Source organism: Capsicum annuum, chromosome 4 (assembly GCF_002878395.1).
Source record: "Capsicum annuum cultivar UCD-10X-F1 chromosome 4, UCD10Xv1.1, whole genome shotgun sequence".
Taxonomy (NCBI): domain Eukaryota; kingdom Viridiplantae; phylum Streptophyta; class Magnoliopsida; order Solanales; family Solanaceae; genus Capsicum; species Capsicum annuum.
The window spans coordinates 88,741,699-88,763,607 of NC_061114.1; the positions used below are offsets into that span (position 1 = coordinate 88,741,699).

The following is a 21,909-nucleotide window of genomic DNA, read 5'->3' on the forward strand; positions in this document are numbered from 1 at the left end:
TAAATATCCTAAACTGATTTTCTGTGGTGAAAAATCCACAAAAATGATTTATCACAGAAAAATCAAGGATTATATTTTGTGATATTAGAGTGACTTTGAGAGAAAAATAAGGAGAAAAAAGTTGAAGAAGATCTCTTGAATAATCATGTATTATGATGTTGCCAATGTTATCGTTTCTTTAATTGAAAATCAAGGATATTAGAGTGATTCTGAGAGAAAATTAAGGAAAAAATAGTTGAAGAAGATATCATAAAAAATCTTGTGTTTTGATATTCCATTGTTGTCTTTTTTTGAATCAATAGAATAGAGAGAATAGAAAGAAAATACCAAAAGTAAATATATGAGAGAAAATTCATACATATAAATCTTAATATATTTTTATATAGGGCCCACGAAAAAAAACTGACTTTCAACTACCAAATGACTATAAATTGTAATTTTTTAAAACATTAATCATATCATGTAATTAATATAATATTTTGCCTATAATATGTAATTTTTCCTTTTAAGAATGGCATACGTGAGCCCATTTTTAAAGTTTAATACTAGCACATTTGACTGTTTAAAGACACATAATATAAAAACTTTCTCCTTTAAAATATTTTTAAAAGTTAAAGAAAAATCAACATATTATTATTAAAAATATTGGGCTGGGGTCTTTGGAAATAGATGGGGCCTAAAGCACTCGTTTGAGTATGCTTCACCCTTCCGTCGCCCATGTCCATCAAAACAAATAAAGCTTAGAACACATCAAATAAAGATCTAAATTCTAATTCTGTTTCTTGTTTTGGTAACCATATATTGAGCCATGACAGCCATTGTTTTGCTTCTGCCTTCCTCTTTAATATTTCGGAAGATGCTTCTATGATGTATTTCTTGAAATTTCATCTTTGCGTCATTTTAAACTAAATAAGAATTAGGCCAAAAACTTGATGCAAGAGTAAATTACATCATAGTCCATTAACTTGATGCAAACGTAAATTGAGATGAGTGGTGAGTATTTCCCCTTTGTTGAAGATTGGAATGGAATCTCATTAATCTTCCAGCAATAAACTTGGAAAAGGAATTTTTTTATTTTATTTTTCACTTGTGAAGTTTGCCTCTTTTCATACACATTCCTTCGACGTACCTTATTTATTCGTTCAGCCAATGCTGTATATTTTTCAAAACCAACAACGTTTTACAGAAAAGGAAAAGACAATGGCTCCATATCTAGTAGTTCTCCTCAATTTATTTCTTTTATCAGGTACTGTTTTTATGTTTTTATTTACTAGCTTAACTACTTTATATTGTATCAATAGGATCCGTTTGCAAAAAAGTTAAAAACTGATAAGTAGGATAAAAACAAACATTTGAATACCATTGAGGCTTGACACAAGAGAAACGTTTATGATAATAACAAAGATGATTCAAAAATTACATTCTGTTGCATGTAATAAATTTTTCATCTCTTACTAAAATTTGTAACTCTTGTACTGCTCCGTCCTAAACACAGGAAATGATTATTTGATTTTCTTCATAATCTTTTTCAAGTACTTGACACATTTATTGAATTAACAAAAGAGAATGAAATTGTGTATTGCAAATTAAATAAGTCCATCATCTGATTGTACAATGTGGATGTGAAGCTTGGTTTCGAAACTCACAAAAGCTACTATTTGAACAAATATTTGGTAGAAGTTTGAAAAAGAAAAAAATTTAAGTGCAACAGAGTATTCTACTTAAGTTTTTATCCTTTAAATATTGTCCGTGACATCTGCAAGATACAAATATGAAAAACCAAAGAAACTAAAGACGAGTATATGTTGTACTTTATAAACAATCTTGTTACACATATTAGAGAAATGCGCACCCTTTTTTCACCGTAAAGGAATGAGGTAGTTTATAATGCACTTCACTAATTGATACTCCCTCCGTTTCATAATAAATGAATTGTTGGATTTTGGCACACAGATTAAGAAAAAAGTATTAAAGACATAAATTTAACACAACTTTCCATTTTTACTCCCAAAAAAGAAAAAGCTGACCTTGTAATACCTTTTCAAAAGTTTTTTCGTTGTCAAATCATAAGAGTAAATTTGAAAAAAAATTCAATGATTCACTTATTTTGAAACACCAATAAATACCCCAACAATTCACTTATTTCAAACGGAGGTAGTATTTCGCAATGATCTACACAGAGAACATAAATTATCATATGGGTCATTGAGAATTTGATATTTAGGAATATTTATAATAATTTTAAGTTAATATATTTTAATAATAAATTATATTTACAATCAAATAAAAGGAATGAGGGAGTCTATGAGTCCGAAATCAAAAGGGCTCTTTTTTTAATCAAAAATATCAAAAGCGATATTTAATTTTGAAAAAAAATCAAAGGGACGTCATGGGTTCAGCGACTTGCAAATCGCTCAGGACCCAGCGAATTACAAACCGCCCATCGCTGCGACTTACAAGTCGCATATCCTGCAGCGACTTGTAATAGTACTGTGTATGTTAATTTTTTCATAAAAAACAAAGTCACTAATGGCTGATTTGCTAACCATCAGCATCCCATTGTTGTGGGGTCCTCAATTTTCAATTTTAATATATAAGTAGAAAAGATCTTTGCTTCTTCTTTTCTAATATCCGTGTGCACGATCAATATTAAATAACATTAATCATAGAAATTATTATTTTATTAATTTTATATAATAAAAAAATTTATTCATTAATTTTCTTACATTATAAATATTGTTATTTTAAAGTTTAGAGAGATAATAATATGATTTCAAAAATTAATAGCATTAGCTTTTTTGTTAGACCATGAGTTGTATGCGATCATAAAAACTATGATACTAAATTACTAATTCATTATATTTCTATACGTTAGAAGTAACACTTGATTTGTCTATACTATATTTCTATATGTTATGATTAACAATTAATTTGTATAATAAATAGTGCTATTTTAGTAGTATACTATAAATTTAGTGATATTATATTAGCAATGATAGTTAAGTGACCTTAGTGAAAAAAATAATAGTTGCATAACTACCTATGAAATCTATCCGATATTAGGGCTGCTATCTCAAAAGCTACATCTCCAGGATCAAAGTTTGGGTGAGTATCCCGTGCCTGATGGACAAATACTTATGAATATTAATTTTTTCAAGTTCATTATATTTAAATTCTCACTGCAAATATTATTGTACTTTTACGTAGCATATTATACTAATGTGAAATTAAAGATCATTTATTATGTATAAACATTATTCTACAAACTTTCTTTTTTTTTTATTTGATATAAACAGACAATGAATTAAATCATGTTTATCTTTATATTTGTAACTCTAATTTTTTATTATGTAAAATTAATAAAATAATAATTATTATAATTAATTTCATTTAATATCGACCACACATCGCGCAAATATTAGTATTAATTATTAATAAATTAGAATGAAAGAAGCAAAGATTTTTTCTATTTATATATTAAAATTGAAAATTGTTAATCCCACGAGAATGGGATGCTGATGGTTAGCTGATCAGCAGTGACTTTGTTTTCTATGAAAAAATCAACATACCACACTCTAGCAGTATTTATGTAAGTCGTTGTGGCATATGCGACTTGTAAGTCGTTGTGGCATATGTGACTTGTAAGTCGCTGCAGGTTGAGTGATTTTCAAGTCGTTGGGTCCACGGTATTTTATTTTTTTTGATTTTTTCCGAAATTAAATGTCCATTTTGATATTTTTGATAAAAGAAACAACCCTTTTGACTCCCAACATGGGAGTTTATAATGCACTTCACTGATTGAAATTTCGCACTGATCTACACATAGAACATAAATTATTATATGGGTCCATTCAGAATTTGAAATTTAAGAATATCTATAATAATCTCAATCAGTGACGGATCTAAGATTTTCACCAAGTGGCTTCAATCTATAAAAAGTAAAAACGAAGCACACAAAACTAAATTTAATAAATTAAAATCTATTATTACAATTTTATTCTATGAATTTTCATTTCTTGAAACCTATTCATAATACTCTCACAAGAGACAATTAAATATTTTCTTTCCACATAAGGCACCATACAAATGGCGAATTTTTAATTTTTTTTTTTGAAAGTTTTTGTTTTAAGTTTTACTTAGCACGATTTTTTAATTATAACAAAACAAAATTGGCTTATTTGGTCCTTTGATCTGAAAAGAAAGGGAGGGGGGGGGGGGGCGGGGGAGGGGGAGAATTAGGAATTATATTTAGTCCAGCTGGACAATGGACATTAAGCATCCAAAAATAATGATCGCTTAAGGTTTGGACCCATGAAGATGGTTTAACAACATGAACCCACTTTGCCATTGGGCTAGGCACTGCTTTTGCGCATAATGGGTTCAAATTTATTATATATCTTTTTTAAAAAAATAATTATATATATAGTTTAATTTTTCGACGAAGTGGGTTCATATGAACCTACATGAACCTATGTGGATTTGCCCCTGCTCTCAAGTCAATACAGTTTAATATTTCTTTGTTTCAAAAAGATTGACCTACCTTTCTTTCTAATTTGTTTAAAAAAAGAATGGCCTCTTTTCTTTTTGATAATATTTTAATTTCAATTTTTCACATGGCATATTTAAGACCACATAATTAAAGAGTATTTTGATATACTTGGTACAACATTAATTTAGGACTATAAAATTTAAGTTATTTTTATCTTTTAAAACTGCATATCAAATCAAAATAAGTCATTCTTTTTTAAACAGACAAAGTAATAAGCTATATATACACTCAAATAATAATTATAAACATTAAAAAAAGTCATCCTTTTCACCCTAAACTATACTCAAAAAGCTTAGGTCACACCTAAACTATCATAGTGACCTATTACACACATAAACTATATAAAAGTGAAACTTTTTACACCCTGTAAAGCATTTTACCACTTGCATGTAGTGCGGTGTTTCACACGCGCCTGCCACATTAGCATAATATGAAAAAAATAATAAATTTATTATTTTTCCTACTTTTTCCTTTTTCTTTTTAATTTAAACTTTTTCCTTCTTCATTTTCTTTTGTATCCAATCTCAAAACCTCAATTGATCATCATCATAGCCAAACTCAAATCATCAATTAATTACCACCGTTAACTTTATAAACCACCAACAAAATTGTCATCACCTTCGATTTCTTCAATTTCTGCTAACTTTGTCACTCATCTTTAACCCTTCTTTTCTCCTTCTTAATCGATTTTTCGACGAGATGGAAAATTTTCTTTTTAGAGTGATGGAAGAGACATGAAACGAGAAAAACTTGAAAGTTAAAATCTAGCCAACAAAAAATCGATGAAAGTATTGAAAAATAAAGTTCGTTGGATTGAAAATTTTCGATGAATTAAAATCGGTCATTCTTTATAGTTCTCAATAAAATTGATAATGAAATGATTCTTCATATTACTATGCTATCAATAAAAAATAATTGAGGTATTTACATCAATAATGGTGAATTAGATGAGAAAATTGATGGTGGTGGGTCGATTGATGAAATTGATGGTGGCACTGATGAAATTAGTAATTGCAGGTGTTGAATTGATGGCTATAGGAGTTGTTGAAATTGATAGTAGTGAGTTAAGTGATGAAATTGAATGAAAAATCAATAATGGAGTAAGAAGAAAAATCAAATTGATGAAGAAAGTTCTTCAAAAGAAATAGAAGTTTCAATCACTATTAAAAATTGATTAAAAAAAAGTAGAAGTAGAAGATAACAACAAGTGAGGTGTGAAGAAGATTTGTGAAGGAGGCGAGGGTGGCGGGTGGTGGGTGGCGGGTGGCGGGTAGGATGGTGGTGAAGAAGAGGATGCTTGGTAGGGAAGAAGATCTTAATTTTTTAACTTTTTTATTTTGCTTTAATTGTACTACCCACACTCCATCTTTTATTTTAATTAATTATTTTTTGCCACGTCAGTTTTAGGGTGCAAAAAAATTCAATTTTAAGTATTTCAAGTGTGTATTAGGTTGCTTTAATAGTTGAAGTGTGTCTTCGACTTTTCGGATATAATTTAGGATGAAAATGATGTCTTTTCTCAGTAAACATTTAGTGAAAGTGGCAGCATGCATGCTTAAACACATTTTTATCTTTTTCCATCTTTTGGTTGCAATCTTTGGTTCTCTCCTCTTCTAAATATATTCAAATTGTTGCTAAACTGAATCCACTTTTTACTATACAGTTAAACTCATGTTATGTGACATTTTCTTGCTATTGTATCAAATTTTCCACATCTTTTATAACTAATTATAATAAGTATGTGCTTTATTAGCATCCCAAAACATGTATTAACCCAAGAATATACATCCTTGTTGGGGGTCCTTCTCCGAATTTTGTGTATAGCGAGAGATTTAATACATCGGGTTGCTCTTTTCTTTAATCATGACAATGAAATTGCACGTAAAATTTTGTTAAACCAGTCTTTTCAGTCTTTCGTGAGATCAATCTATCACAGCTATTGGTGTAATACACCACAATTATAAGAAATTACAGTTGAAAATAATAAAATAAAAAAAATAGGAAAAAAATAAAATAATCTTCTTTTTGGCTGAGGTGTGGATATCTCGCTCTCTTTAAGGAGATTCAAGCACACTGCGGCATAATCTACACCGATGCAGCAGTATCAACTTTTGACCTGTCTCCTCCAGGATACAATAGCCCACAACGGCATACAACTCATGTAACCTGAATTAGTTGAAGAGCCCAAAACTCCACCATAAAAACACCTTCCTTCAACATATAAAGCTTTTTTTTTTCGTTATAGTGAATATAGTTAAAGACTTTAGAATATTTTCTTTGTCTCAATTCTCCCTTTCACTACTATAATTACTCTATTTTATATAGTGAATATAGTTAAAAATTTAGAATATTTTCTATATATCAACTCTCTCTTTCTTGACTACACATTACAATATTTTAACACTTATCTTTTTTCCTCATGTGTCTCATAATATACTACAACTCATCTCTTATAATCACAAGAAAGAAAACATCTTGTATATAAGTGTAGTATTTCATCCATTTAGTAAATGAGGTAGTAGTGGACATTAAGTGAGAAAGATGAATGCTTAGTAGTTTCATAAGTTACATGTCATAAGAAGGTAGAATAATGAGTGAATAATAAGTGAAATATTACAAGAACCAATGGTCATTTAGGTTACAAGAATTTAGATGGCCAAGTTCATTCAACAATCAACTAATTAAAGGCCACATTCTACCACAAACTAATGTGAATAATGACACATAATGCCACCATGGGTATAGACATTCAACACAAATAAGAAATGGTAAAATTATCTACTATAATATTTTAATTTTAAAATTAAAATGCATCAATATTCCCCACTCATTTTTATATTCAATAAAAGTAATGCACAAATTTAATTGAAGGGAGACTGTTGTGCATAATGAAGGTGTAATCTGCACTGAACCTTTACTTAGTAAAACTATAAACTTTACTCCAGAGTCAGTAGTGGTCTCAAACTTGAACTATGACTGCTTAAGGGAAATAGAGTATCACTGATTATACACAATAATTAAGGTGTTGACATAAACTTTAATAACTAACACATTACAATCATGCGTTATCTCGAATTTTCATGAGCATTTTTTAGAATAAGCCTCATTCTCATAGGAGCAACCGACTTTCAGACTCATACAGGTGAAATCTGTCAAGGGTGATCCTTTAATTTCGACACCCCACTCATACGAGATACAAAATTTCATTAGGAGTTCTTAGACTCAACCTTCACAAATCATTAGAGGAACAAAATGCACTCACATCATAGAAATTATTAAACAATAATGCAATCCCACACCAAGTCATCATATGATTTGTTTTCCCCACTGAACCTGGTTATAGGATCTCTAGTCCCCAGTTGGGTTTCCTCATATATGACTTATGATTTTTTTTTATAGGCTTCATTCCTCTCCTTGATGTGTTTCAGACCCTTTATCTTGTCAAGACCTTGATTAGTTCATCTGCACGACTATCACAAAATTTGATATAATCAGTATTTTGTTATCATTTGTCAAATATTATATCACAATATTATTTTTTCCTCACGGATCTGAATTTATTATTGTAATAACAGTTTCAAACTCTATCAATAATATTGGTGTGATCACAATAACTCAAAACTTGAGAACTTAATTTCTCAAAATAAAGTGATTGATTAATTTACTTTTTCACTAGTTGAAACAAAAATAATTAGTTCAACCTCCATAGTAGAGTTAACAAATAATAATATATTTTTTCTCATTTCAACTAACACCAATTTTTTCATTGCATCAAAAAAATACTTTAGCAGAATATATTTTTTCTATAAAATAAGCATCAACTTCGGACCAAGTAAATGTACCTGATTTGCTTGTATATGCTAAGTGCTTTTAGTGCATACACATAACCAAGCTAACTGCAATTAGCCACATATCTTTTTTTTTGTTAGAGTAGCAAACTTCTTCTTTTTTAATTTGTTACACCCACTTTCACATATTTGAATAAAAAAGAGTTGCATGACTCTTACAATAAACAAAATTGTATTTCACAATCTTTTAGTATAATGTGACTTGTCAAGAGAAATTTTATCACATGTGTTAAGGTATTTAATGAAATTTGTCTCACCCAATTTTTCATGTCAAAATAGCTACTCAATTTTCTCACTTCTTTGAAAACATGCATGTTAGAGTCAAAAACCTCAACTCATATATAAATAATAACATATGATTTATCCCAAGACTAATATATGCACTTGTAATATTTTTTTTTAAAAAAATATTCTTTAAAGTGCAAACATCACATTTTTCGTGATAATATTTTTTCTCATGTCATTAACCCCCACTATTTTAAGAATTTGAATACTACTTTCTGTTCATGAAAAGTAGTATCACTTTATTCATTAAAAGTATTAGATAGAAAGTTTTTTTTACTTTTCTTCCACAAGAAATAAAAAAAGTTATTTTACATTTGTTTCACTTGAATTGAGCAAGTAGAAAGATACTTTACTCTTCATCTCTTTCCTTTCATCTCTTGAAGAGGCTAGTGACATTGAGATATTGAGATCGTTCATCTTGATATCCCCGATTTTTCAAACTGTAACAAAACATAAATCTTCTCAAAATTATCGGTGTAATATATTACAATTATAATAAATTACAGTTAAAAATAATAAAATGAACAAAAAATATGAAGAAAATAAGATAATCTTCTTCTTGGTTGAGGTACAGATTTCTCGCTCTCTTTAAGGAAATTTAATCCCATTGCAACATAATCTATACCGATCCAACAATATCAATTCTCGACTTGTCCCCTTCAGAATACAACAACTCATCAACGATGTATAATTCAAGCAACTCCGAATTAGTTGAAGAGTCCAAAGCTTCACCATAATAACACCTTCCTTCAATATATAAAATTCTTTTTTTTCTTTATAGTAAATATAGTTAAAGACTTAGAATATTTTCTCTGTCTCAACTCTCTCTTTCACAAATATAATTACTTTCTTTTGTATAGTGAATACAATTTAAGACTTAAATTTTTTTTTATGTCTCAACTCTCTCTTTCACTACTACACATTACGATATTCCATATTTTTTTTTCTCATATCTCACAATATACTATAACTCATAATCACAATAAAGAAAACATCATTTATATAAGTGTAATATTTCTTCGATCTAGTAAATGAGGGGTGGTAAATATTAAGTGAGGAAAATTAATGATTGGTTATTACATACATAAGTTAAATCACATAAAGAGGTAGAATAATGAGTAAATAATAAGTGACATGTTACAAGAATTAATGGCCATTTAAGTTACCAGAATGTAGATGGCCCAATTCATCTAACAATCAACTAATTAAAGGCCACATTCTACCACAAACTAATGTGAGTAATGCCACCATAAATATAACATTGAACACAATAAGAAATGATAGAAGTATGTACTTTAATATTTTAATTTTAGTATTAAAATGTACAAACATTAGCTAAATAAGCGAATTAAGAATTTAAAATTTTTGGCTTAAAGTTCTAGATTTATAGCTACTGTTTATCGCAATTTAAATTGATTTTTGTTATGCGTCAAAATTACTATTAGGGTCAAATGAACCTGATATCGCAATTGTGGATCAACTTACTCTAAATTTGTATGACAGGTGTAAAATTCTCCGAGTCTGCGAGAATTTTCACCATAATAAATCATTGCAAAGAGACAGTTTGGCCTGGAGTCTTCCCAGGCGAAAACTTCAATGGTGGTGGATTTACTCTAAAACCAGGCCAATCCATGATTTTCACGGCACCAGTAAGTTTTCAAGGCAGAATTTGGGGAAGAACAGGATGCAATTTTGATAAAAATGGCAACGGCTCATGCTTAACTGGTGATTGTGGCTCATCTCTAAAGTGTACAGGCACGGGAAAAACTCCTGCTTCGCTTGCCGAATTTACCCTTGCATCGCTTGATTTTTATGATGTTAGCCTTGTTGATGGATTTAACGTGCCCATGAGTGTTACTCCACTCAATGGCAAGGGAAATTGCAGTGTTGCTGGTTGTAATGGAGATTTAAGACAAAATTGTCCCTCTGAACTTGCAGTTAAGAACAATGGGAAAGTTATTGCATGTAGGAGTGCTTGTGATGTGTTTAACACGGATGAGTATTGTTGTCGGGGCAATTATGGAAATCCAACGACTTGTCAACCTACTTTTTATTCCAAGAAATTCAAAGAAGTTTGTCCCACTGCTTATAGTTATGCCTACGATGATCCAACTAGTATTTTTACTTGCTCAGGGACCGACTATGTTATTGCTTTTTGCTCCTCAAGGTATGTTAAATTAATCACATCTAATGATATTGTCTCTTTTAAAGTTTATCTTTTAATTGTATTTTCTTATTAAGTGAAATTTAGTAAGAATAAGATAGAGATATTGTCATTAAATAATTAGCAAATAAGAAAAAATAGTTTGTTTTAAACAGAAAAAAAGAAGTTAAATGCCAATAAATGGAAAATCAAATTATAAAAAAAAAACTACAAATTCCTAGCCAAGTAGTTTTCAATCACATGTAATTCCCTCAAACCATATATACCTTGGCAGTATGATCATATGAAACTAGCAGAACATTGTCAAGACTAGCTCTTCATAACTTAGAGAAAGAATTTGTCAAAATAAAAAACCATAAATTGTGCCCCTTTGCACAACGTGCGTCTTCCCCTCTGAAAAAAAAATATTTTTCTTATCCACCCCCAACCTCCTCGACTTTCTCCCACCCACCTCCGGAAAAAATATTTTTTTTTCTTTTTTTAAAAAAAAAACTTTTTTCCTACTTCACTTCCCTCCCCCCAAAAAATCAATTCGTTTTTAGGAAAAAATATCAGAAATATCCTTCAAATATTGAATTTGATTCAAAAATATCTTTCATTTACCTATTGGGATGAAAATCTCCTTCATTGACTTTTATGACTCAAATATGCCTTTAAAACTAACATCCTTTTTAAAAAGCAAGATCAATTTTTTTTTAATTACGTGTCAGCTTTTTATTGATTACAAATTAAGTTAATTTAAATCTTATTATCTTATAACCAAACCCGCATCCAACTAAAGCTATCCGACTCAATCTGTTAAAATCCGCCCCAGAAAATTTCAGGCTTAGTCTAGGAAAACAATGATGTGTTGGTGTTTCACTAAGCTAAACTGACAATGAAATGAGCTAGACTCGCTCAATCTGAATATTTGTTGCATCTGCGTGTGTACATATGAGGGGAGTTTCTTGGAGCTATGATGGAAACCAAGGTCCGTGAAGAATTGAAACAAATAAAATAGGTTGGGGCGAGTTTAATCAATTGGGTCAGATAGTTTTAGTTGGGTTTGAATTTGGTTATAAGGTAATATGATTTAAATTAATTTAATTTGCAATCAATAGAAAGATGATACGTAATAAATAAAATTTTAATTATGATTTAAAAAAGAATCGTTAGTTATAAAGATATATTGAGTTATAAAAATGAATGGAGAAATATTTTGAACCCAATAGATAAACGAAAGGTATTTTTAAACCACCTTCAATAGTTAAAGAATATTTTTGGTTATTTTTTATTATTTTTAAAAATCCCCTACCCTACCTTCTCCCGCCCCTAGTCCGAACCTCAACCTCCACCTACTCTTTCCCCAACCCTTCACCAAAATCCCCTACCCTCCCATTCTCCCATGCATCATAAATTAATCACTCTACTCGTATCTATTTTTATTGTTTTTTGTTAGATATATACAAATAATTTTAGGAAATATATTTTGCTTGCATATCAAAAACAAGAAAATAAGTAAAAAATAGTTTGTTTTTCTAAAAAATATTTTCTTTGCTATCGAACACACCTTGAAGCGAAGCAAATTTTCGTAGGGTGATGAAGAATAATATTTGTCAATTTTTCTCCCTAGGTAGACTCATTTTCCTTATCAAATAAAAATACGAGTATATAACTTTGATATATATGTTAAAATTGCAGGAAGCAACCAGTATGCACATACCATGATCACAAGCTAGTTTGCGGTGGATCAAACAATTTAAGATCGTCTATAAGCAACTTGTGGATGATAATTCTAGGATTAACCCTCATAGCCAATTTCAAGATCTTTTAATATGTATAAATGGTAGTATGTTGATTCTCTTTTTTTTTTTGTTTTTTTTTTCTGGGATAATATCCGGATTTACACTTATTTTTTCCTTTGAAAACTATTGTTGCAAATTTCATATACTATTTTTTTACTATTAATTTCTGGGCACAAGCTTTGTGTGTATCCCATGATAATGAGTGTATAATTTTAAAATTATTTATAGAAGAAAAAATACATAAAGTCTCCCTGCTGTTGGATGACTTTTTCAAAAAGACACCTAAACTATATATTCGATCTATTACCCCACGAATCTTACTTAAATCATTGCAAATACACCATTTTTCACTGAATTTCAATCACAAAAAAGAGAGTAAATGCAAGCACCAATCGAATGCTACCACGTATAAATACATTTAATTTCATATTTTATTTATATTTTTTAATAAAATTTTCCTTTTTATTTTTTTATCACCCTACCCCACCCCTCACCCCCGCCTAGCATCTCTCTCTCTCCACTCCCAACCCAGCATCTCCCCTTATCCCCTTCCTACCCCCAACCTTCCCACCCCACCCCTATTGTCTTCTTCAACACCTCCATTAAAGTTTTTTTTTTTTGAAATAATCATTTAACTATTTTTATTAAGAATCATAAAACTCCATTAAAGCTCCATTAATGGAGTTTTATGATTTAAGTAAAATGGTGTTTAAGAAGACAATGGAGCTTTAATAGTGTTTCAAAAATGGAGCTTCGAAAAATAGTTTTAATGAAGTTTTTAAAAAACTTCATTAAAACTATTTTTTGAAGCTCCATTAAAGCTCTTAGTAAAAATAGTTAAATGATTATTTCATTAAAAAGAAAAGATTTAATGGAGATGTTGAAGAAGACAATGGTGGGTGGAGGAGAGGGGGGAGGCGTTATGGAATAATTTTAAAAAGTAAATAAATATTGATTTTTTGTTAAAAAAGAAGATAAATTATATATCAAATTATTTACATGTAGCAGCTTTTAATTGGTCAATAAAGTCAATTTTGAGCCTTGCACGCACCTGTTGTGCGTCCATACACGCAGAGGGTCAAAATAGTATATTTGCAACTATTTAAGTAAAATTCATGGGATAATAGGTCAGAAGTATAATTTAGGTGTCTTTTTAAACAAGTCGGCCAACATGGGGGGGGGGGGGGGGGGGCTTATGTATTTTCTCCTTATAGAATTAAAAATTATGCTTGAGTGATAATAATAAAAGTTAAAAGCAAAGAGTGTCTAATTGTGATTTCTGATTTTAAATAATAGAAATAAAACATAAATAAATAAAATTAGAATAAAAACAAAAAGGAAACAAGTTTAAAAGTAATCAATAACTGAGTACTATGTAATTACTAGCAATTCTCACCTCTCCTAAAAATTGAATAATGTAATTACTACTCTCATCAATTATATGCCGACCAAGTTTAAATATAATTTCATACTAATTATATGATAAGTCAAAACTATATAATTAGGAAACATGCTCTCAAATATACCTAAACTTTGTGGGGTCCTACGACTCCCTTAGAACTTTGTGGGGTCCTATGGCCCCCTTAGACCATTTATTAGTGTGTTTTGTTGACATTATTTGCACTAATTTTTTGTTTCAAAAAGGGCCTAAAATTCCCTTCAACTATATAAAATGGTGCAAAAATACCTCTTGTCTACCTATTGGGCCTAAAATGCCCTTTTCGCATACCTATGGGGACTATAATGCCCTTCTCACCTACCTATTGGGCCTAAAATGTCCTTCACGTTTACCTATTGGTCCTATTTTGCCTTCTTATTTAGGCAAATTATATGAAAAAGTCATCCTTAAAACATAATTACATAAATGATAATACTTTTTCAATATTACAAAAATAAAAGTTTCTTTTTTACATATATAGACATTTAAAAACTTAGAAAAAATAATTATAATTTCTAATTTAATGTTATAACTATTAACAATTTACCTTAATTTAAAAGATATATTTTCGATCTTCAAATAAAAAGTGAAAAAGATAATTCCTGCTTTCAAATCTTTCTCTCTCTTGTATTCAAAATTCAAATATGTTTAAATAAACTAAGTATTTGTTATTTTCTTGTGTATGTTTTGTTTTGTTTTCATGTATGTTAATCATCTAATATTATTTCATTATCGTATATTTTAAACTCTAATGTAATGGGTTAACCATAACTTTTATTAGAGAAACTCTTGTAGACTTGATAGAGTCGGACGTGGTAGATTTTGATGTTATTTTAGGGATGGATTAGTTGCATTTGTGTTCTGCTTTTTCAGATTGTCGGACCCGTAGGGTCATGTTTAAATTCCCTAATGAACCGGTCATTGTATGAGAAGGGGGTTCTTCAGTGCCTAAGGGGAAGTTCATTTCGTATCTTAAAGCTCAAAAGTTAATCTCAAAAGGATGATTGTATCATTTAATCTGAGTTACAAATTTTAACTCGGAAGGTCCTTCTCTAGAATCTGTTCTCATGGTTAATGAGTTTCCTGAGGTTTTCCCAAGTGACCTTTCTGGTATTTCTCCCGATAGAAAAATTGATTTTGGGATTGATCTTGTTCTGGATACTCGTCCGATTTCCATCCCTCCTAATAGAATAGCTTCGGTGGAGCTTAAAGAACTTAAGGAGCAATTGAAAGAGCTTTTAGATAAAGGTTTCATCCATCCTAGTGTGTCTCCTTGGGGCGCCCCCATGTTATTTGTGCGCATGAAGGATGGTACCCTTTGTATGTGCATCAATTATCGTCAGTTGAACTAAGTGACCATAAAAAATAAATATCCTCTTTCTAGGATTGATGATTTGTTTGATCAACTTCAAAGTGTGAAGTGTTTCTCTAAGATTGATCTTAGGTCGGGTTATCATCAACTTAAGAATAGGGAAGTGGATATCCCTAAGACTGCCTTTAGAACCCGTTATGGTCACTATGAGTTTCTAGTCATGTCTTTTGGATTGGAAAATACCTCGGCGATATTCATTGATTTGATTAATATGGTCTTCCATCTGTTCTTGTACTTGTTTGTCATTGTCTTCATCGATGATATCTTGGTCTATTCTAAGAGTGAGGCGGATCATGTTGATCACTTCTGCGTCGTATTACAAACTTTAAAGGATCATCATTTGTATACCAAGTTCTCTAACTGGGAGTTTTGGTTGAAGACGGTGACCTTCCTTTGTTATATTATCTCTAGTGAAGGGATAATGGTAGATCCTCAAAAGGTTGCAGAGGTTATGACGTGGCCTAGACCTGCAACTCCAATCGATATTCAGAGCTTCTTAGGTCAAGCCGTGTAACACCCCGATTTTATGGAACCAAAACGGCACTCGGTGCTCATGATCCCGAAGGACCACACGCTAACCCTTTTTTGATATCTATACCTGAGAACTGCATAATATATGATAACGTTCAAATTACACCTCAAATTAGTGTAAGGCGGTCGTCGTCAATATATTTACCCAACTTTGGAGTCGGGGTCGAATCCACAGGGAACAATGTGAGTGGCGATTAAACTAGTTTGAAACTATAGCTACAAGTTAAATTCAAATAAATAATAAGAAAAGACAAAATAGGGGTTTTTATCAATCAAACAAATTCTAACGTTTCAACTTATTTCAGAACTCAAAACTTAGATTTCAATATTTCGAATCAATGATATAGAGAAACTAGGGTTGTGATCACTATGACTATTAATCTTTATTAAATAATAACTGTTCATGATTCTTGTGATAGGTGGGAATAACAGATTATCCCTACCGATGATACTATCTGACTTATCTCTCGACCTCACCAGACAATTTATTATCTAATTCTCTCAAACTTAGATAACATATCTATTTCCAACCAGATGTTATCTCAGGTAGATTGATCCAGTTACGGCATCAATCATTAAACAGAAGGTTGGTAGCTTCCGAGTCCCTGTTGATAATTCACGATCTCTAGTCTATTTCTCCGTTAGAAGCAAATAAAATCTAAGGCATGACCTAATGTTTGCAACTAATAGATTCAAGTTAAAACAACAGAATTTCAAGATGTTCCCACAATCACTCAAACCCTAATCCAACTATTAAATCAATGAAATAATAATCATAGGTCCCACAACCCTAGTTGTGGGTTTTAGTTGCTCATAAGATAGAGAGAGATAACAAAGATTGAATTCATAACTTAAAGCAAGTGAACTTACAAAAGATGAAATTCAAAGTTGTTTCTCCTTCAAGTACAATAAGAGTTTCCCACAACTAAATCAAAGGATGGAAAATTGAATTCTAAGTTCAGAGAGTCAAAAACAAGTGAACTCCCCTTTACTAAGTTGCACGATGTCAAAAGCTGCTTCCAATATATATTGAATGAAACCCTAAAATATGTTATTTATACTAAAGCTTAATTAAGGAAATAAAATAACAAAACTTAATAAAATTGTCGGAATAGGTGACGCCCAAGCTGACGCCGTATCAAGAGTTTAACACCCTATCACGGATGGCGTTAGAATGCTTCAGTTGCCTTTAAAATTTATCTTAGGCTGACGATGTAGCTGACGCCGTGTCACCGATCTGACGGCGTATCACCAACGTCGTTAGATTTCTTCTTCGAACTCAGTTCCCTGGTTTAAGCGGACGCCCTTTGTGACACCTTATCACCAACTTGACGCCTTATCACCAACATTGTCAGAACTTCTTCTCAGGCTTCAATTTTTTGGTTAAGGTTGACGCCAATGCTGATAAGCTATCACAAGGCTGATGACATATCACGGAGGTCGTCAGCCATGATTTCTTCTCTTTTGCTCAGATTTTCAACTCTTTTTCTCCATTGTTGTTTGGTTTTATTCCTTCAGCCTTTTACTACAATATCATGAGCAAACACATCAAAACAATAAGAGTTGCTTCAGAATTCAAAATTATTTTGAGCTAAAAAGCATTAAATGTGTTAGCTTTTGATCACACATCAACACCCTCAACTTAAAACAATTGCTTGTCCTTAAGTAACTACATAACGCCATACTACGATGCTTAACCAATAGACACATAAGATACCTATCATAGTTGATTATCAAGTTTAGCTCAAACTCATGCCACTCTCCACGTTCAATTACTTATAAATCCAATTGTGCATATCAATGAAGATTAACAATGTGCCCAAAGGAATCAAGATATGGCCTCAATTCAGAAACAATAACCATGCATATGTACAAGTTACACTACCCAAACAAGTAAACAGCTAGCAATGCAACCGATGTGCCCTCACAACAAAGAAGTCCCTCCTCACTCATTTTATGAACTCAAGCATGTCAATGCGGGGACTGTTAAGAGATACTCACTCTCAGAAAGAAATTCCAATCAATGCATGTCAAATACCATATGCTTGCCCTTATTTTCATTACCAAGGTGTCCAGACAAATAAATTAGGATCACTATAGGTATTTTCTTTGGCTTGTAATGTAGGCTAAGGGCTGGTATGATATTCCATGGAATATAGAGTGACTAAGCCTCCTTGGCACTACCTTAACTTTTGGGGTTCACTTATTAACCTTTTTCTTCTTTTTCTCATTTTCTTGATCACACATTATTTAGGATGGATGTGACTTTTCTTTTTCATTCTTTTTCTTTTCTTATTCTTCTTCCACACGACCCAGCTTTTTATTTTTTTCACTTATTCTTTTCTTTTTATTCTACCTTTCTTCATACCCAGTTTATATCACGCACCCCTATGATAGCCACTCCCAACTTAAGTTGTTTACCTAAGTCAAGGTGCATAATGTCTAAGGAGGACCGGGGTCAAAACAGGTTCATTATGATCTAAATGGGAAGGTGATAGGTATTATAGAAAGAAATGGTTAATTTACGCTCAAAACAGGGATCAAGTGGTAACATGTACACAGAGAAGGTTATTTTAGGTTGAAAAATGACTCAATTAAAAAACGACCTATGATCCTTTCCTAACCCCTATCTTTCAACCTAGGCAAGACTAACCGGGCAAGTTCTAGACTTAACACACAAAGGAAACTGAGCTAGACCTCACACACACGTGGCACAAAGGTATATCACAAGCTACTAGCTATCTGGTTCATGCAATTGTTAGCAATGATTATCATGTCCCTAGAACTAATGCCATAAAAAGATTCACAGCAGTCACATATAGATGCACATCACACAGTTATCATATAGATAATTGGAGAGGTATTTGTCATTCCAAAAGAAATCAATAAAAATATGTCAACTGCTCTAGATACTTATTTTTTCTCCAGTTAACCACAACACATCACAAAACAAACACAATACGCCTAAACATGCCAGTTCTACTAGGAATAAGACTCCAGGGAAAAGAGGCACAGCAACAAAAACCCATGGAGGACATCAACACCCACAAGTAGCCCCACCCTCAACTTAAAATCATGCAATGTCTCTAATGTATCAAACCAAAACAAGAGAGTTAGAAACATACCTGTGGCATTATGGATGCAAAGATCTGATGTCAATCACATAAGAAGAATATAAACAACAAAATACCTTGGGTTGCCTCCCAAGAAACGCCAAGTTTAACGTTGCGGTATGATCCAACTCAGTTTTTTCCTCTACTTTGAGGATATGAATTTCACCCCCAACTTAGAGTCCATCTTCTTACCTCACTCATAAGGAGGTGGTACAAAGATTAAGAAGCCAAGTAATGAATGATGCAAGGTAAACAACTCGACCTTAAAGTGAGGTGTGTTTTTATGTTGTTTATCAAGTGTAAAATAAAGAATATAGGATTCTTGTTCCTCATCTTCACAGTTTTTCACTAGTTTAGATGATTCCACAGACAAGATATTATCTAAACATAATGTGGAAAACTTCTTCGAGTGTTGCCCAATAAATCCTATGTCAAAATTTACACTATCCTCTACACACTCACTTTTATTCATCTTCTCAATATTTTTACTTTGAATTGGGCTAGAGTCTTCATAAGAGATTGGCTTGTTTTCTTTTTTTGCCTCTAGCACCATTTCCTCAATCTTGGCATCTTCCCTCATGGTTGGTTTAGTTGGTTGGGAAATATCCAAGGTATGCTCAACATCAAGTACAACATCGATATAGGGTTCTTGCTCTTCATCTTTACACTCATCCATTATGTTAAATGATTCCACAGATAAGATATCCTCTAACAACAATGTAGAAAAGTGTTTTGGATGATTGACCTCGATATCTATCTTTTCTATCCTTTCTTTTCCCTCGTTAAATACCCTAAGTCTTGACGTATGTCACATATGGTATCATTCGTTGTGTCTGTACAATCCAACATTAGTTGAAGCATAGCTTCAATGTCACTCTTTCCAGTGCTTCGTTCTTCCTTTTCTTGACCATAAGACCAGTCATACTTATAAGAAGAACTAGAACTTGGGTTTGCGCAATAGGGGGAGGGGGCATTTGGGAAATCACTCCAGTGTCTATCTTGACCATCATATAAAGAACAATTATACTTCTGGTAGGATAGAGATGATGCACACATCTCTCTCCGGGGAGCATATCTATAATCTTGCCAAAAATGGGGTCCATCACAATATGGACATGGATCATCTAGATAACATTTCTAACCATCAAACTTACATTCATTCCATGATGCCATAGTAAGAAATAAACAAAAATAAAGAAAATCTACGTAACACAAGAAACAAAGAAAATCACCACAAATATTTACAAGTTTGAATTCAAGAAAGTAAGCTAACATTCCAAACTAACTCAATACGCCAAATTATTCCCTGGCAACGGCGTCATTTTTGATAATGATCAACTTACACCTCAAATTAGTGTAAGGCGGTCGTCATCAATATATTTACCCAACTTTGGAGTCGAGGTAGAATCCACAGGGAACAATGTGAGTGGCGATTAAACTAGTTTGAAACTATAGCTACAAGTTAAATTCAAATAAATAATAAAAAAAAGACAAAATAGGGGTTTTTATCAATCAAACAAATTCTAACATTTCAACTTATTTTAGAAATCAAAACTTAGATTTCAATGTTTCGAATCAATAATATAGAGAACTAGGGTTGTGATCACTATGACTATTAATCTCTATTAAATAAGAACTGTTCATTATTCTTGTGATAGGTGGGAACAACAGATTATCCCTACCGATGATACTATCTGACTTATCTCTCGACCTCACCAGACAATTTATTATCTAATTCTCTCGAACTTAGATAACATATCTATTTCCAACCAGATGTTATCTCAGGTAGATTGATCCAGTTACGACATCAATCATTAAACAAAAGGTTGGTAGCTTCCGAGTCCCTGTTGATAATTCACGATCTCTAGTCTATTTCTCCGTTAGAAGCAAATAAAATCTAAGGCATGACCTAATGTTTGCAACCAATAGATTCAAGTTAAAACAACAGAATTTCAAGATGTTCCCACAATCACTCAAACCCTAATCCAACTATTAAATCAATGAAATAATAATCATAGGTCCCACAACCCTAGTTGTGGGTTTTAGTTGCTCATAAGATAGAGAGAGATAACAAAGATTGAATTCATAACTTAAAGCAAGTGAACTTACAAAAGATGAAATTCAAAGTTGTTTCTCCTTCAAGTACAATAAGAGTTTCCCACAACTAAATCAAAGGATGGAAAATTGAATTCTAAGTTCAGAGAGTCAAAAACAAGTGAACTCCCCTTTACTAAGTTGCACGATGTCAAAAGCTGCTTCCAATATATATTGAATGAAACCCTAAAATATGCTATTTATACTAAAGCTTAATTAAGGAAATAAAATAACAAAACTTAATAAAATTGTCGGAATAGGTGACGCCCAAGCTGACGCCGCGTCAAGAGTCTGACGCCCTATCATGGATGGCATTAGAATACTTCAGTTTTCTTTAAAATCTATCTTAGGCTGACGATGTAGCTGATGTCGTGTCACCAATCTTATGGCGTATGACCAACGTCATCAAATTTCTTCTTCAAACTCAATTCTCTAGTTTAAGCTGATGCCATTCGTGACATCTTTATCACCAACTTGATGCCTTATCACCAACGTCATCAGAACTTTTTCTCAGGCTTCAAGTTTCTAGTTAAGGTTGAAGCCAATGATGATAAGCTATCACAAGGCCGACGATGTATCACAGAGTTCGTCAGTCATAATTTCTTCTCTTTTGCTCAGATTTTTAACTTTTTTGCTCCATTGTCATTTGTTTTTATTTCTTCATTATTTTACTGCAATATCATGAGAAAACACATCAAAACAACAAGAGTTGCTTCATAATTCATAATTAT

The 21,909-nt window shown here is 31.7% G+C and overlaps 1 protein-coding gene across 1 annotated transcript; it reads left to right on the top strand.

Moving 5' to 3' along the window:
• The first annotated feature begins 1,104 nt into the window (after positions 1-1,104).
• LOC107869678 (pathogenesis-related thaumatin-like protein 3.5) lies at positions 1,105-12,860 on the top strand. The gene is made up of 3 exons (XM_016716165.2): positions 1,105-1,246; positions 10,186-10,849; positions 12,527-12,860. Exons 1-3 carry the CDS (start codon positions 1,150-1,152, stop codon positions 12,657-12,659), a joined length of 894 nt encoding a protein of 297 aa, XP_016571651.2. The 5' UTR covers positions 1,105-1,149; the 3' UTR covers positions 12,660-12,860.
• The last annotated feature ends 9,049 nt before the right edge of the window (positions 12,861-21,909 follow it).

What these genes read in the sequence shown, in the direction of transcription:
- LOC107869678 (XM_016716165.2), top strand. Translation starts at nt 1,150, where the DNA reads ATGCTGTATATTTTTCAAAACCAACAACGTTTTACAGAAAAGGAAAAG. An exon ending in CAATTTATTTCTTTTATCAG is followed by an intron (nt 1,247 to 10,185) that starts GTACTGTTTTTA and finishes TTTGTATGACAG; the next exon opens with GTGTAAAATTCTCCGAGTCT. An exon ending in ATTGCTTTTTGCTCCTCAAG is followed by an intron (nt 10,850 to 12,526) that starts GTATGTTAAATT and finishes TTAAAATTGCAG; the next exon opens with GAAGCAACCAGTATGCACAT.